At 39.7% G+C, this 18,886-nt stretch overlaps 1 protein-coding gene across 3 annotated transcripts in view; it reads right to left on the reverse strand.

Annotated features, from left to right (window-relative positions):
- Window positions 1–11,556: 11,556 nt before the first annotated feature.
- RNF182 (ring finger protein 182) overlaps window positions 11,557–18,886 on the reverse strand; it is a 78,664-nt gene continuing 71,334 nt past the window's right edge. For all 3 annotated transcript variants that reach the window (XM_040546389.1, XM_040546388.1, XM_040546390.1), the window contains exon 3: window positions 11,557–18,462. In XM_040546389.1, coding sequence (XP_040402323.1) covers window positions 17,489–18,226 — 738 coding nt within the window. In that variant the 5' untranslated portion in view covers window positions 18,227–18,462 and the 3' untranslated portion in view covers window positions 11,557–17,488. The remainder of the gene's footprint in view (window positions 18,463–18,886) is intronic.

Below are 18,886 nucleotides of genomic sequence, written 5' to 3' on the forward strand. Positions count from 1 at the left end.
TTATGTAGCAAAACAGAATCTTTGTTGCAGCACTTTGGAGCTCAGACACAAAAAAATCAGTCACATTATATGAAAGCAACAATATGAAATTGTGTTTTCAATACATATCATCCATCTAGACATTAACTTTTATCAGCTGCTACCTGTATCATCAGGTTTAAGCTGAAGGTGACACACTGATGAGAGCAAGGAAATCGTTATCGATTGCCAGGCTAGTACTGAAGGCACTGCAGAGTTCCGATAAATGGACTCCATGGACAGCCGTTTCTGGAGGTGAAGGAGAAAGGATGCTTCTCTCAAATCTCATCACGTCCGTGATGGAGATCAGCAGTATTGGTGGGGCCCCAAGGTTTCACTAGCCCAAAAGTGACAGCTCTGCTTTCATTGAGAGAAAAGGTTTTAGCTCATGGATCCCTGTGGCACGTGCCACCTCTTGTATTTGTAGGCATGCAGGAAACTTCAGGGTCTTTACTGAAAAAAAAAATACTATGGTGTGATTTTATATATTGATTATCCCTGGCAAAGAAAAATGCATTGATAAAATGACACAGTTGCACGTACCATTGGCTCCCCCAGCTGCACAGGCGGGACATACCTGCTGGAAATAACAACCCCCTCCCCATGCCCTACTTTCCTTACCTCCTGTGACTTTGGGAGAATCAGTTTAACAGGAGAGCAAGGACACAGGCCTGGTAGCTGAGAGCTTGGAGAGCAAGGAAGGCTTGGAAAGGAAGTGGCAGCTTCCTTTGGAAGGGGCAAGTAAAAGCAAAGGGGCAGGTAAAAGCAAAGACAATTTGCACAAAAGCTTTTTTTTTTTATCTCAGTTGGGAAAAAATGGAAATATTTGTGGATTGACCAGAAACGAAATTTTTTTTGTTTTTTTTTTTTTTTTTTAAACTCAATCAAAAAGTTTCATTCTAGATCAGAATAAGACAAATCTGGGCTGTTGATTCTGAAGTTCTGCACCAGCCAGTTTATCTCAGAGGTTTATTCCAGAGGAGAGCAACAAAACTGGGTAAGTGACTAGAAAACAAGACTTATGAGGAGTGGCTGAGTGAACTGGGGCAGTTTAGTCTGGAGAAGAGGAGGCTGAGGAGAGACCTCATCGCTTTGTACAACTGCCTGAAAGAAGGTTCCAGTGAGGAGGGTGTTGGTCTCTTTTCCTCAGGTGACAAGTGATCGGATGCAAGGCAATGGCTTCAAGTTGCACTGGGGAGGTTTAAACTGGATATGAGGAAGAATTTCTTTACTGGAAGGGTGGTTAGGCCCTGAAACAGGCTGCCCAGGGAGGTGGTGGAGTTGACATCCCTGGAGGTACTCAAGAAATCTGTGGACGTAGCGCTTAGGGACATGGCTTATTGATAGGACTTGATAGGTCACGTTGATTGATGGTTGGACTTGATGATCTGAAGAATCTTTTCCAGCCTAAATGATTCTATGGTTCTATCTCTAGATCAGGCTAGATGAAAACCCTGCATGGTACCATGATTTTCCTGTAGACTGCACCAGCCCCAACGAGTTCCTCAGCTGGAAGACATGGAGGGGAGGAGATGAGGGGAATGAGGCCCTTAGGTAGAATGGAAGTTCAGGTGAGTACTGCTTTGTTTTGGGATTGTTGAAACTTTTAGTTGAAATAAAAACGCCACTGGAACTGGTTTTTGGTAGTAGCTCAGAAGCAACTGCTGGGTTAAAACTGCAGAGGAAAAGCCATGGGCATTTGCAGCAATCAAGCAGAGAATGAGCAAAAAATGCCACATTTTAAATCCAGTGAGAATAGTAGGCAAATATATCTCTGTAGCTTTTTCTTTCATCAATCAGCTGATAATACTAGTGCTTGTACCCTACATATACTTCTTCCAAGGATATTTCTTTAGAAAGAGGTTGTGTTTAAAAATATGATCAGAATGGATGACTCATGAGGAAATATCAGCAGGCCCCTATTTCAGGGTGTCAATTAGAGGGCTACTTTTGTACTGCTTGGGTGGTTGACAATATGCAGTTGAAATCACTACTGGCCTCCTTTGCTTCTTTCTCCATTAGCTTCTATTGTCTTTAACCTAAGCCTCAGTAATTCTTCCACTGATTCGAATAAATAATAATTATAGTTCAGTAATCCTTGTTATAGCATAGCCTAATTAGTCTTTGTAGCTGACTAAAGCCTTTTAATCATGAAGACAGAAATGAATTAAATATAGGACAAACAACAACAACAAAAAAACAAAAACAACACAAAACAGCTTTTCCTCCAACATCACAAAAATGTTTCTCAACAAACTACAGAAAAAAAAATACTATTTAAAAAACATAAAAAAAATATTTAACCATCTTCTCCTGAGCAACTGGAAATCATCTTGTTGACATTTTCATTTTGCTTTCCTGGGTCTCAACTAGAAGATGGACCAGGAAACAAAGATAACATTTTTATCCTTAAGTAACCTTCTCCTAGGAATGCTGCTGCATGCATAAAACATCTGACATACAATAGACCAAACTAAGCTCTTGTATGAGTGTATTAAAGTCAATGGAGTTACACTAAGAATGAATTTGGCCCAATGAAGTATTCCAGAGAACAATGCAAAGCCTATCAGATTACATACAAGAAAACAGAATACCAGTGCTGCACAGTTGGACAATTTAATCCTATTTTCACTTCAGATTGAAAGCATTGTGGTTGCTAGTTTCTATTCTGTGTAGGTTTTCATACTGCAGTCATCAACATAATATCCAAGTACCTAACAATAATGCATCAAATAATGTGACTAACATCTGGTACATGCTTGTTTCCTCTTCTCAGATGCTCTAGGAAGCTCTGTTTACAATGAATAATTGTCAGGAGGAAAAGATATTTGTCCATTAAGACCATTAGAAATGAGAACAGCAATTTTTACACGTAGAACCAATTACTTAGGGGAAAAGTGTAATTCTTTTCCACAGTTCATAAATAAGGTTTTAGACTTAAAATACTTTAAAAGTGTTTTCTGCAGATGTCTCAGAATAATAATAATTAAGAAAACACTTTGCAACATGGATATGTTCATAATATCCTTACGTACACAGTATTGTTTCATCCTCATCCTGAATAGGAAGGAGTTGAGTGTATAAGCCATTCACACAGGGAAATCAGAAACTGAGAACTTGGAATTTGAGCCCGTTATGAATGAGTAATGTGCATTGCTCAAAACAGAAAAAGAAAACTTCAGATTAAAAAATAAGGTGAAGAAGTGTTTACAGAGAGCAGAATTACCAAGTTGCATTAAGTGGCTTTTAAGCAATGTGCATTCAAGTCTCTGAGTCGGTTCTTTCGATACATCTACCAGATAAATCATGCTGTTGTTTGATCATCTACATTTGGAGATTATACTTCAAATTTGAAGATTATATTTTCAATGAAGATGAATCCTAGCAAGCACAGGAATTTTTACCTCCCTAATTTGAATTCAGTTGAGTAGCATCTGTGCGGAGAAACTAATTGCACAGATTTTACCATGCTCTTTGTAGGAAATGTTTCCTCTTCTGTTTAAGAAACAAGTTTTTGTTGTTTTTGTTTTAGATCCTCATTCAACCACTGTTCAAACTCCTGCCTACCTGCAGCATTTTGCTTAGCTTTTAGTCAGGTGTTTGTGTGCTGGGCTGTGAGATACTGCCAGTGGTTTCTTCTAGCAGTTGTTTCTTTGTCTGAGAGTGCTTCTGTTCATGTCAAGTGGAGCTTCTTCACCATGCACCACCTCTTTCTGCAGCATTCAAGTGCTCCTGAGAGTCCCATCTTTATTACTGCAGAAGTTTCTGCTGGTTTGGGGCTCTTTGCCATATGATTGATTTCCATAAGGTTTTAAAAAGACAGTAGCTCAAACAGACATAAAGGTAGAAGAACTGGGAATCTGAAATACAAGATGAATTTACCTCCAGACTAATCTATCTTGTGATAGATTAATGTCTGGGAAGATTCAAAGCACTACAGTGAATTCTCTTCCTGGAGGACACACAGAAACTGGTCTAATGACATTTATAGCATCCAAACAGAAATCTCGCAATCAGTATTTTCCAATGGTATATGCATGCACTTTAGATAAACTGTGCTTTATTTCAATAGCACCTGTACCTTTGGATTATATATTTTGTCGTTGAACCAACATCAGTGCCCAGAACCCATTTGTGATAACCGCTATAAACACTGAATTGAAATGGGAGCAGACTTTGCTGTTGGTAATGTCAATCTGTTCCTCTTCTCTCCTGAGGGAGCTGCAAACATGTAAGGAAACCTAGCTCAAACTGCCTTTCTTATTCACTCTTAGCTGGAGGGTTTTTTTTGATCCTATTTATCATTCTCTCATTCACTTTAGGATGGAGAATATGTTCTTCCATAAGAATTATATTGATTATGTGTTCTGGATAGAAAGAGGCACTATGGCATCTTGCACTGTTCATATCCTATGAGTCCGACGTTGAAAGATCCAGAAAAAAAATCTAAAAAATAAATTGAATTCAGAAGTATTGGGGCAAAGGCAGGAACATTTCATGAAAAAATTAGAACCTATTTTGGGAAAACAAAGATATAAAAATAGTAATATTTTTAGTAATTCAGACAGACAAAACTAAACTAAACTAAAAAAGTAATACAGACAGACTAAACTGTCCATCCCCTGCTTTTTGATCTGTATCTCTTTAGTGATGTAAAAGAATGATTTATCAAAAATATCCCTATTATTTAAGCACTGTAATAATCTGCAATCTTCAGGCTTTCAGGAGTAGGAGAGCTTAGGTAGCAGTCTTTTGTTCAGCTCCTGGTTCTCTATCATTTTCATTCTAAGTACCTAAGGCAGAACATCACAGAAATCTATCAGTTGATTTCTATCTGAGCTGAATTAAACAATGCTAAGTGCTCTAGGAGTGTTTATTACTATCTTTAAAGATTTCCATAATGAGCAGCAACGCATCAATGATTTACACCTATTCCTGTTAACATCATTCACACTAACAAAGGACTCCTAAATCATCTCCATCTCTTGTCAAAAACATTTTGTTTTTACATGTTCCATATAACATTTGAGGATGAATTGTAAAAAGCAAATGAACTGTGGACAGGTGGATAGATCTGTCTTATCATAATATTATGACAGTTTACTTAATTTCTTTATTGCTTGAACTGGGAAGATTGCATTGTGCTGCTGCAGAATCACAGCAGAATACTCTAAGTATACATGTGGGCAACTAGCATCTGTAGAAGGTAAAGATGCTTTGTAATGCTTCTGTAGTTTTAAGAGGAAAAAAAAGGCATAATCAAAAAAATCCCCAAAGACTCATTAAGAAGCATTCTATTTGCACATTAGCGTATTGTGCTAAAATTACTTGCTAATTGTAAGGTTGGACTTGATGATCTTAGAGGTCTTCTCCAACCTAAATGATTTTATGATTCTATCATTCTGTGATAATTTTGATGTCAACATTGACTAATACTAATGAAAAACTTATGCAACCTCAGAGTATAGTAAAATAAAAATAAAAAATCAGTTTGAAGAATTAGATCACACCAAATGACTAGTTCAAGATTACACAAGACTATAATTAATGGTTCAGTGTCACAAACACTGAGAAGGTGACAGAGGAAGCTTTTACATTATCCACAAACACCATTGCTAGCAGAGTTTTAATTAATTTTTTTCCCCCTGCTACTACCTGCTCAAATGGCTTAGAGACACTAAATGCCAGTAGGGAAATCTGGCCAGATTATCTACTATGCCCCGGATCAAAAACGGTCTGAAGCTGCTGTTTAAATCCACATCTCTGTAAAGAGAAATTACCTGAACACTTGGTTAATAGCGATGTTATAATGTAAAACATACTTTCTCCAAAACAGATCCAATAAGAGGAAGACAACTTGTACTTGCAGCTGGTCAGGTCCTATATGGAGATGTGAAGATTCAGGACTGATTTGGTGTCTACAAGACTGTGAATTTTCTGCCTTTTTAGACCATTGTGTTAACTGTGTTAAAAATAAATAAATAAATAAATAAACAAACAAACAAACAAATACAGATGGTGAGTCTTAGCAGAGAAGACTTAACCCTCTGCTTATAGAAGCTGAACAATAAATTTGAAGAGAAAAGGGATCTCATCAAAAAACAAAAGACAGCTAGAGACCAATGACAAGCTTATCTCACGCAGTAAGCCCCATACTCAAGGAAATATCCCAGAGGGGAATGCTGACCGCAAAGGGTTCTCCCCATCATGGGTGACACTTGTTTCCAGCCCTTTTCTAGACCTCGCTACAGGCCTTCAATCCCGCTGACCAACGCACACTGCTGTTCTCCCTAGAGGTGGCAGGGAATGCGGATGTAATCACTAATTTTGCCCATCAAATGTAACAGGCATCCAAGGAATTCATCAGATAAAAGTAAACTAGTAAAAAACATTGGAGACTGCAGTAACATAAATATATCAGTACACATATGCACATACGTACGTATACATACAGATAAACACATTCCCACCCAAGGCCTTCCTTGGGTGCCCAAGGAAGCTGTATTCCCCACCTGTGGCCCAGGATTCTCCATTCTGGAACCCTACAATGATGGGCACCGGGGTGGTTTTTGCACCCATACCTGCATTCACGGCATGCTAGTTTCAATTTTTTCTCTCTTTGTGCAACCCCACAGTATTCCCCGGAAGAATCCACCCCATAACATGGCTCAGGTAGATTGTTGCTTCTGTCTTTGTCTCTGCTCACCAAAGATGAGCTGTCATATCTGGTTCACAAGTGCTGGAGTGGGGCTGATAGCAGGAGCTTCCAGCATGGGGGGCTACCAAAGCTTTTGACACCTAGAGGAATGTGAAGAGAAAGCCCTGCAAAAAGGCATTGGAAAGAAAAATACTCATGGAAATCTCATAACAATCATATTCATATATGTTAAAAAGACCATGTAAAGTTGAAATAAAAAATGACATGCCCGAAGCATTTTTGATTTACCATTCGTTACATACAGGAGATAAATTGTTAACTCAAAAGCATTTTAAATACACTAAGAACATTGCTTTTATCTGCTGTTTTTTTCTCTTTTCTTCTTTTCTTTGTAATCTTTCTAGTATTTGATGGTGGAAATAGAGGAGCTGATTGTGACGTGCCTGCAGATAATGTATCTATCAATGTTTTTTGCACAGTCATGCAGTCTTACTGTTCGGGGTGTCTATACTAGAGTCAGGAGGAAACATTCATTGCCCATTGTAAGGACTGAGCTGTATTCCCTGTGCAAAAATCCATGGATCCACAGACCCAGAAGAGTTTCCCTCACTTCAGGAACTTAAAAGAAGCAAATATATTGCCGCTTTCATTGATGTATTTTTTTCAGACCAGCCAAATCTGCCCTCACTCTATCCTTAAATGTTTGAGATCCAGCGTGGTGGCTTTAAATAACTTTTAAAGAGTAGTTTTCACATTCTTGTTTTGACTGATTTCTTAATACAACATAAAGTACTTGCCAGAAATAATCCTTCTCTGTCAGACAAATGCACCGAAGTAAACATCCCTTGATTTGTGCTTGGCAGCAGTTGAAAAAAAAAAAAACCACAAAAAACCACCACTTGTCAATAGAAAAATTCTTTTACTGCTGAAACAATTGGTTAGTAAATAAATCTTAGGTGATTTTTCAGGAGCATGTAACTCCTACAATGTATTTTTTTTCTAGTAGATTTTTCCATTTATGCTTTTACCTTCACCTTGGCTTTCTTCCTGTACCATAAAGAATGTGGTATTTTTCAACAACTCAAACACAAAATGACATTGGGATCAGTATGTTCACATTCAATACGCACACCCCAAATGGCAGGTGGGTTAATGCAAGTATCGGATTCAAACCTGGCTGCGATGTTGCTGTGGGTAGCCCTGCTTGGCACCCGTTCTGATCTCCATTTTGTTGGTCATCCTTTGAGGATCTTGGGTGTAAATATCCAACTTTGCAGTAGCAGCATTTTGTCTGTCAGCAGGCAGAGGTGTTTGCACCAGCCTCCACCTCCTCTCCACTGTGCTGCCTTCCCTGCTTGTTACCCATTTCTTTGCCTCCAGTCCTGCTCCCTCCTCAACCACCGCTCTTGGCTCCCCCTGCTTAGCCAAGGGCTGGAGGAACATCATCCACTTCTTCCTGATGGCTTCGTCCTGGTGGAGAAACCTCCACTGCCCCCATGGAGAGCTGGCTTGAGACAGTTCCTGGTGTAGCCTGGGGGGTGAAATCGGAAGGAAGAGTAGCACTTGTGGCACCCTTTGCTGGTATCAACCAGCCACAGAAGTGGCACATGATACATACTTTATCTCACCTCACGATGTCCAGAAGCCTGGGGACTCAATGCATCAAAATTGCATTTTTTTTTTCCTTTAAGTATAATCATTGATGTTTCAGACTGATTTGCCCCAACCCTACACATCTTCATTTATGCTCATCTTCCAGACAAATTTGAAATCTGTGTATAAATGTCTAGGCATTGCCAGCATTTGTGTCACATGCTGCTGAAGATGCACCAGCCCAGTTGTTTTAATGAGTTGTAATCCACAATGTCATTCAAATTGCAAGCATTTGTCATCGCTCTATCAAGGAGAATTTTCAAAGATATATTGAGCTAGAGAAATAAAAAAAAAAACAACATTTTTTTTTCAGGAAGCCATGATCCTCTGGGACAATATTCTGCAAGCAGGAGAAGGTAAAATCTAAATTGTACAGAGTATTCAATCAAGTCTAAGTGTAGTACTTAGTCTAGCAATTTGGGGCTTATGCAGAACCACCCGGCTCTTCCTCCACGCTCACTCATCATATGAATAAATCTCCCTATTCTACTCCCTACTAAAAGACCGCATATCGCAGCTGCGTGATACTCACCTTTAATCTGTTTTTTAAACTGATCTGATGAATAACAGCAGTGAAAGATGTCCAAATCCAGGCATTAAGAAATATGCTTGTCATGACAAACCTTTACTGAAAAATTAAACTTTTATTGAGTGAAACAATTGCATTTTACATTAGTGCTTCGTTATTTCAGATAAGGAGTTATACTTTTGCCATTTACTTTCAAGTTATAGTTTCTATGTCTGAAAGATTACATTGTGTTTCATTGTTCCACTCCTGAAATAAAAATTAACAAAAGGAAACCCCACACATTATGACTTTTCTTCATAAAACTAAAAAACAGAAGTATAGAAGGCAAACTTACACCAATCAAACCCTTCCCATAAAATTCACGTTATGCATTACATTTGGTAAACCTCAAGCTGATCAATAATTTGAAACAGTGGATTCTAGGAGTCAAAGAGTACGTTAAAGCAAAATACATTTAAACCTTTTGCTTTCTTAATTTGCAGAGCTGGGCCACAAGTTACACACTGCAGCGTGTCAATATTTCTCTGAAGCCTGCACACGTTCTGCCTGTCATTGCACTTGATGCTTGCAGTCTCCTGTCAAGGTATATTCAGCTGTTTGCCCTCTCCATCAATTTTCCTCCCTCACTTTCAGGACCTACTTGCAAAGCTTTCTTGACTGCCTGCATGATTTTTACAGCTTCGCTGGCCTGGTTTTATTTAGCTATTGGTGCTTCATTACCAGAAAAAACAAACAAACAAACAAACAAACGAACAGAGATTTGCAGCTGACCCTGGAAGCTCATGAAGTTCCTGAGTTTTCTGCTCAGAATTTTATTCTTTGCTCAGAGAAAATGAGCCCTGTCTAGTTTTCATGGAATATTTATTTATTTATTTATTTTTAAAACTGTCACTCAGTTTTTCTAAGTAAAAGCAGGAATAAGGATGACACATCAATGCAAAGAGCATCACGGTAAGGAAGTTCTCTGGAGGTTGCCAGGATGACTAGACCTTCCCTAGGGCCTGGGACACCAAGATGCTCAGCCCCTAACATCCCTGGGAGCCGAAGGCATGGATCCCAAACTTTTGCCCTAACCGGCAATACGAAGGACCAAATATAATGGGCTTAATTTCTAAACAGTATTTTCTGTTCCTGCCAACATCTCCTTTCAACCAAGGAGAACACGGATTAGGGCTCAAGCCTTGAGGAAATAAAAGATTAAGTAAAAGGTATTTAAAAACAAAACAAAACAACAACAACAACAACAAAAAAAAAACCACAATCTGATCTTGCAATGAAAAGCTCTAGGTGGTGGTTTAGGATGGGCGAAGCAGGTGGGTGAGGTAGGTGTGCCTGTGTAGCAGACATAAGGCATTGCACAGTGCTTGCCCACGAGGAGCTGCTCAGCCCAACAGCATCAGGCTGCGTTTAATACAGCTAAAACCTGTACAACCTGTGCCAAAGGGAAATCAAGCATTCTCCTGGAGTCTGCCGTCTCCTGCACCCTGTTGAGCTGGGCTGTGTAAACAGAGTGAGTAGAATGGAGTACAGACGTCTCAGGTGGTTACCTGACTTATTAACAAATGACACTAATTGCCTTCAGAACCTGTTTCTGAGGGCTTCTCCCCACCTCAAAGCAAGGAAGAAAGCAGCACTAGAAAAGGTTCAGTACAGGTTCAGGCAAGTACAATGACTGGTGTCAAGTATGGAAATACTTCTATATAGTATATGGAGAAGTCAAACTGGCTAGGATCTTCAGTTTGGAAAAGAGGCAGCCAGAGAAGCACTAAGGATAAAATCATGACTTTAATATTTCCAGAGAAATATTTCTAGGATAATTTCTAGAAATGGCACGGAGGAAACGAACAACGTGTAATCACACCTTGGAACTGCATTTTGTAAGAGAAAAAAGTTGAGGACACACAACTAACGTCTTAGGAGGATTAAAGACAAAATAGACCTTTTCCACATAGCATGTAATTAAATTAGGCAACTCACTGCTGCAGGATTTCATGGACACCAAAAATATAAATGGGTTAAAAATGACATTTAAAGGAATTCACAGAAATCCAAAGGCAAGAATCAAACCCACAGGCACTGGTTAAGCTCCATCTCAAGAGGTCTCCAAACTGCACGTTGCCGTAAGTGAGGAGGTATACTGGAATCTCACTGTCCGTGTGGGCTGCTGCTAGTATTTTTTGCGTGTGTCCACCACCAGTCACTGTCAGAGACCTTTCTTGAATCAGCAGATCATTCACCTGGCCTAGGATCAGCGTCTGTTCATGAAGCATAGCGCTTCTTTTTTTTTTTAAGTTAGTGTCTTTTGAATACAAAAACCCCATGAAGTACACCTGTCCACCTAGGGTTTCCTTAGTCACACTGCTCCTTCCGGTTGCTTGAGATAGGCAGAGGATTATCTAGGATGTTGTAATTAAATTGGCAATGTAATGTTTCTGTTGTCAAGATGAGTCACATTTTCATGCACAGATCTGATGCCAGAGACACAGTTGCAAAGGCATCTTTTCAAACTGTTCTCCTTAACACTGAATTCAATTTTTCATCTGAGCTAAGCTGTCAGCAAAAACTGCTCCGCAGTGAGTGGCAATCAATACAGTCTTGTCTCTCAACAAGTTAAGAGTTTTGATATAGTGTGGTTCTCACATAGAGGTTTCCTTGTGAAAAGGACTTTTAAATGCTTTTTAAAAGCATATTTTTTAAAAAATTTAAAATCATCCACTTTTAGAAAGAAAAGCTCTATCTAAAGAAGTAGGCTGCTTGCCTCAGCACCTCTTGAAATGCCAGTAATATTGCCATGGATGCCCTTGGGAAGACGCATTTCTTCATGTTTCACTTGACATTTTTCACTCCCTACTGTAGAAAGAAGTGTCAGCCAGGAGTTGCCAGGAAATGTTTACTGATACATGGCATGCCGTCCCAGGGAAGCATTATTAGCTGTTCAGCAACTGGTTGCTTATCTCTTACATTGCTTGAACAACAATGATTATGAATCATTCAGCTGTGGTATGAAAGAGAAAGATACGATACATTTCACAGATTTCACAGAATTTAAAACAGTGGGCACAGAATAAAGGAATTACATGATGCAAAAGGAAAAAAAAAAAAGAAAAAAAGAACAGGCTCAGTACAAAGAAAACATTTCCTAACAAAGATGCCTATTAAATGGCTGAAAAGTCCCTCAAGGGAAGGGGTGGAGGCCTTATCACTTGAGATATTTAAAACCATACTAGAGAAAGCAGTCATCTCTACGGGGAGAGAGGAAATGGATAAAATGACTTCTTAGGCTTTTTTCCACCCATCTCTGATTTTTATGATTTAATATATTTTTAAATGCAAACCACATTCATATAACACAAGCAAGAGGCAGAAATACAATAAAATGATTTTAGTTGTAGCATTGCCAAGAACAATGAAACTTGATTCAAAATGAAATTTATGCTACCCATTCAAGCTGCAGGATGACTTCCCTTTGTTTAAGGTCTAGCACTGAAAGCTTTGTTACTGCCACACACGTCTCTAGAAAGATGATTTAGCATCCCTGTACTGGGGATTTATCTTCTATGACAGAACTCTTGAAACAGTGAAGCTTCAACTTTTGACAAGGCAGGGTGATGCAAAAGGCAGAGAATGGTGCTGTGCAGAAAGCAGAGTTTGTGCCGAAGGTCTGACAGACTTAAAAACTCCATGAGGACTTTCCAGCACTAAATATTTACTGATGTCACTCAAAAGGATAACATCTAATCTGCTTGCGTGAAAGTAAAAGTTGACTCCCAGAAGTCTCTTTCCATCACTTTGAATGTCCTAAAATGATTTCACAATTCTCAGTTCTTCTTCTTGCCCCATTTTTTTCCTGCTTGAAGGCATTGCTCCATTTAAATAAACTGCACCGTCTTGCTTTTATAAAAACATGAAGAAATCCTGCAACAAAATCTGAGAAAGCTTAGGACGGTTAAAACAAGCCAGTCTGAGAGCAGAAGGCTGTGGACCTTTCACTATACCGGTCATCCACACAGGAAGACGCAATCATGACTTACACCCGCTGTACCAGAAATCAAGATCCACAACCGCAGTGAGCTGCCACAGAGGTAAGGCTGGGGAGGGTGCCAAGTTGTGGTGGTCCTCAGGCGTGGGGCAGCCTTGCAGTCGTTTTGGACCAGCCAGGAGAAGGCAAGATGTAGCCATGGGTTTGGCCTGCTTTGACATCAAAATTGTTTCAACAATCTGCTGCCATTTCCCCTCTGCACCCCATTGACTCTCACATCCTGGCTGCAATTTGCCATCTCTTCACTCCTGATCTTTTTTTGTTGTTGTTGTTGTTGTTTTTTGTTGGACTGAGCTGTAAACTCAGTGCATTAGGAAAGGTTGTTTGATTTTGTTTGATTTCAAAACACTCTTTACCCACACGGTTCCACATCCTAATCACAAGGAGGTCCCTCAAACACATCAACTACTCTCCTGTGAATCTTCTCAGTTCCCCTTCCTCTGGTTAGGGTGATCAATAGCCTTTTAGCTGGAATGCTGTGCTCTCCTCTTCTGTACTTGTCTATCTGGCTACGTGCTGCTGGACCCATTGCTATCTTTAGATGATAAAGCCCATCGGGAAGAGTGTCTATTCTTGGATGCACCGTAAAATGCTGGCAGCCCCATAGTTTGCCAATTGCGTTATTTGGACAAGATTTCACCTATTTTATTGTGTTTTATATTAGCATATACAGCTTTGCAGGCATATAATCAAATGTGGTAGGACAAAGCTCACAATGCAACTAAACCAAAGACATTAGTCCTTATTTCGATCAATCGTGTTCACAAGATCAAAGCTTTAAGTTGTTAACATCATAGAGAGACTGTGTCCAAATCTAAGGATATTTTTAATTACAAAGGCCAATACTTAGGCATTTGGAAAATGAAAATATTCAACTGGAGTAGCAGTACCAAATAGCTTCTGATTACCAAATGAACTTGAAAAATAAAAGGGTCAGTATGAAAAACTTTGAACTGCATTGGCAGCTCTGTCCCTAAATCCTTTAAAGCACATCCTCTGCCCAGGTACAGGCCCCTCTCTGCTTTGCACAGCTCCACAACCTCAGCCCTGGGACTCCATACCCTTGTCCCACAGTCCCTCTTAATCCCCACAGCTGTCCCTAAACTCCCCGGCTGGACCCACAGCCCACTGCCCCGTAAGTCACAGCCCTGATGTTCCTGCACCGTCCCATTTGCTCCCTGCAGCCTGCTCCGCGCGTAACACGCTTTCTGGTCACCGCTCTTCAGGCTCTGGGCTCAGGCCGTGTTTGCAGGAGAGCTTCGTCCCTCACGGGGTCCTGCTCAGAGGAAGGTCCACCTCAACATTCTCATGATACTGTGTCCCGTGACTGCTTCTGCATCGTTCAGCCCCAGCCCTCGGCGGACACTGCTATATCGCACTGTAAACTGGCAGCTGGTGAGGATGCAGTCTGCATTCACAGAGTAAGATAAGTAGGAATTGACAAACAAAACAAAACAAAAAACCACACACCTTTTAGGGTAAAATAATCCTGTGGTAATGAACACCTTATTTGGGGTAATATAGTCCTGTGGTAATGAATTTATAACACTTTGTCCCTTGTTGAGTCACGTCTCTGGGCAAAGCAGGAACAGAATCCTACTCAAAGAAAATTCTCTTGGCATAAATGTAGCAGTATTTTACCATCACAGGAGACATAACTCTCCACGGAGAGCAAAAAAACACAGAAAGGGAGGGAAACACTGGTGGGCAGGATTCGGTTCTAGCCCCATTTATACAGACTTCAGCAGAGCTACTCCACCACAGAGGACACAGGTCACGAGTTTTCAGTTCTGAGTCTTAAGGGTGGTAGAGAATGCAAACAGTTAAATAGTAATAGCTGAAGTTCTTCTAGCCTCAACCTCACAGCAATATCTTCTCATGTCTTTTCTACAAATAATTGAGATTTAGACCTCCTGGCAATTCTCAATGGCCATATTATAAGTCATACAGGAATTTTATGAGACCGAAGATTTAATAACGTGCTCTGGCTGAGCAACGGAATATCTACACAATCAGTATGTTTTCCTGCACTCACATTTTTGAGTGGATTAGTATTGCAGCACAGTCTAAAATAACAGCATAAATTTAACTGTGTGGCAGTCTTAAAAATAGTGAAGTATAATAACAAGTGTATTTATTTGTGCTGTGATATGTAACCAGTGCAATCCTGCCAAGATTAGGCTCTGTTTTAAAACAGAGTACAAAATATCTGATGATGGAGCTAAAATAATCATAATCAAATGGAATAAAAAAAAAAGGGAAAGACAACAGGTAGCACTCCAGACACGTTGTACAGAGGTAAAACAGATACATCACACATTTGCAAAACCTACTTCCTGTATTAGCCAGCCCTTTATTAGAGATATTATATTCAGACAAATTGAACAAACCCTAAAATACATAAAGCCCTAACACTACAAATACATCTTCTCCCAAAGTTATGAAGTACTAGTAAATCACATAGATTTCTATCTTTCTTGCTTTTTTTGTGACATGATTGTTGTTGGATATTTAAAATTTATGAGTTCATAGATGAGTCAAACCTTGCAGTATACCTGGATTGGAGATGACAGCTCTTCTAACCATATGTGCTTTACAACAAACATTAAAAACAATTACTTCGGAATAGTCATTTCTAGGAATTCTGAAAGTATTTTAGTTCTAATTGTTATCAAGTGATTACAGAAAAGTCTGAAACATTTCCTTCCACCATTCAGTACACAGCTCTGTAACTCCACACACTTGAAAACTATTATTTTGCTATATATTTTCTTCTTACATATGTGTCTATATATACATACACACACATATATATGCACTATTATAAACTCGAGCATCAAGAAAAGCAGGACCTTCACATTTTCACATTTTCCCCATGAGTTCAATAGGAATTAAACCGTAGACACCATCTGTACCATCTACAAAAATTGGACCAACTTGACTTCAAATCCCATTGATAGACACAACAACCACTTATAATCTCCTTTTCCTGTTGGCATTTCTCATTCTTACCAAAGTCAGTTTGCTCTAAGAATATATTGTTAGGCCATACATTCAGTCTTCACGCAGCCAACCCATCTCCCTCTTACACTGCCTTGAGATTACTAAATCTTGCACCTGATCCAAAAGCTGTGCTTGCACTGATCAACTGCTTCTTCTCAGTTTTCACCCTGCTGTGCTCAGAAAAATGAGGTTGCAGCTGTGGTGTTGACTAGACCTAGTTATACACACAAGCATTAAACATTTCTTATTTTTACGCTCTTCCAGTAGTTGGAAAAAGTAGCCTAAACCATGCAACATAAAAGCAAACCTTACAGGGCCTGATTGTATTTGTGGAATGGTAAATCATCAGTAGTTCTTCTGAACTCAACTAGTCCAGTCAGGCTAACTGCCATATCTAGGGTGCTGTCAGCTCACAAGGGTGACAGAGGGAGTTCAGGGTATTTAACATTATGGACAACACACTAAACAGAATCCTCCCCAAAGTCACAGTACCTCCTTACAGTGCCTATTCTGTGAGCTCAGAAAGCAAACAAAACAACAAAAACAAATAAAAAAGCCATGTTAACCATTTCAGATTTTTTCTGAAATGTGTATTAGTCATTGTAGGTTCATTTCCTAATGATGAGGAATAAAGATCTATCGTGACAGCTGAAGTCACATAAGGGAAATTTTCCACATTAACTACCCAAAAGTAGTTGCGCATGAAATTGGTCAGACAATCTATCACAAGGACTAAAGGGTTGGAAATGTCATGTGGTGGTGGAAATGCTGGGAGGGAGGGTAATCATTATGGAACGCAGATGGATAAGTCTGCAGATCTCTGAACCCTCAAAGAAAAACTAAGGTGTATGCACACTTAAAAAGCATCCCTAGAAGAGAGCAAATGTGTGGCTGGGTCCCTAAAAGTACTCTTTAACAGGAGTTTCTCAGATGAAGCTGCAACTACAGGACAAGTAAAGCGGGCTTCTGTTTGGGAAAGTGTTTTGGAGACACATTTTTAGCATGGGGGGGGGAAAAAAGGTTCCTCATGTCTCAGAACACAAAAAATCTTTGACCACTGGGCATCCCACAAATATTTTTGCTATAACAAGAACTGGAGAAAGAAATAATAAGTTCTTCTTCTTCTAGTATTAACTAACAAAGTGACTTCGTTTGCTACCAGAAATGACAGATATTCCAGAGCATGAGATGCTTTGCATTAAGAGATGCTGTACTCTGAACTGGAAGGTGCCTGTTGTACTAATTTCTTCTAGGGCAGATCCTACAGCCTTAACTTACATGATCAAGCCAATACAAAGCAAAGAGCTACTCATCCGAATAGTGGCAGCAGCAGCAGGCACCAAATTTCCTTTATGCCTTTCTACAACCCAGCCCATTAAAATCAGCATGTAAATTTTATGCCCAACACTTAGCTAAAACATAAAACAAACAAAAAACAATAAATAATCAAATAAAAAAGGACCGTGTAAAAAGGGTCACTGCTTCCATTTAGTGGGATGGACAACAATAAGAATAAATAAGAATACAGAGACAGGCTAAATCAACTATGCTACACGTGGCAATGCATCTTATTTCACTGTATTTGTTATCAAGAAGACATGCAGTCTAGAAATTCATGGCAAACACACTGGCAAAAGCCATAAACCATGAGAATAACAAGGCTTGAAGGAACAAGGCTTACAAAGACAACCCCAAGGGTGACTTTCTTAGATACCAGTAAGTAAATCCCTAAAGGCAAGGAACTAAAGTACAGCAAACCTAGCAACCAAACTAGCACCCGAATTGAGGTCTGGAAGAGCAAAGATGTGCAGTTCCACACTGTCCAGTTGTGGGACACGGTTGCAACAGAGTCAAAACTTGTAGGCCTGTAAAATTCCACCACAGGTGTTGAGTTCAGAGTCTGGGGACTTTCTCTTTGTACTTCCATGATTGTTATAACCAGGCAATTAGAAGAAGTGTGAGAAGGGCTGACCAGAGATGCCAACCTTTTGGGAGTCAGCAACAGTTCTGTTGGGTTGTCTGGTAGGCACTTCTTTCCCTTTCCCCCGCAAGCTAAATTCAGAAGGATGTTATTGTCATCAGGAAGACTACTAACCTCATCGTCTGGCAGGCACGTTTCAAACCTGCAAAACGGGCACACTATGACTCCTTGAGGAGAATCACCAAAGTCTATGATCTTGCAAAGGCATTTGGCACACACTCTGTGACAACACTCCAGCACTTTTGGTTTTCTCTGCCGCAGGTTGTAGCGGTTGTAGCAGATCTTGCACTCAAGCTCATCTGAGCTCTGGGTTTCCACAGACTCCTCTGGTAGTTGACTGGTCATTTCTTCTGGTGATTTGTAGATTTGTGGAAAGAGGAGTCGAGGGATAAAGATGCCACTCAGGCTTATTTTAGAACTTTTTCCTGATGATCGTATCACCCATCTCAAACAGGAAAAGAGGAGATGAAGCTATCAAAAAGCATCAGTAGAAGTCATCCATTTTCAGCTTCTGCTAGGGATTTTGTATTGTATGTCCTCTCTTAGCCAGTCATCCATCTGAAAAAGACAACATGGAATTTCTGTGGGAATAAAAAAAGGAAAAAGCAGGTGAAACAAGGAAGTTATACTTTTTATAAGCTTAGCTTCCTTTGCTAAATATACCTCCACAGTAATTTTTTTCCGTGGCATATGAGACCTATGTGGCAGTCATGCTGATAAAACTTCTTTGTGAGTAACTTTGATTCCCTCAGCCTACGAAATTCTCAGCAGAAGATGCAATCTAATTACGGACCTGTGACTGCTTGTTTAAACCCTGGTTTCCTAAGGAAATGAGACCTAGCCTCTGGTGCTTTTTGTCTTTCTAGATAACTTTTGAACCTGCTGTCCAATTTCAAACAAATTGGCGGAGGTGCAGCAGTAGTGAAGATAATTAAGTTTCTAAAAAAGTAGTGAACACTAGAAGTTGGGTAGAGGAGGGAGGAGAGGTTTATAACAATCACTATT

This window comes from Cygnus olor, chromosome 2, assembly GCF_009769625.2.
Source record: "Cygnus olor isolate bCygOlo1 chromosome 2, bCygOlo1.pri.v2, whole genome shotgun sequence".
In the NCBI taxonomy this organism is placed as follows: Eukaryota; Metazoa; Chordata; class Aves; order Anseriformes; family Anatidae; genus Cygnus; species Cygnus olor.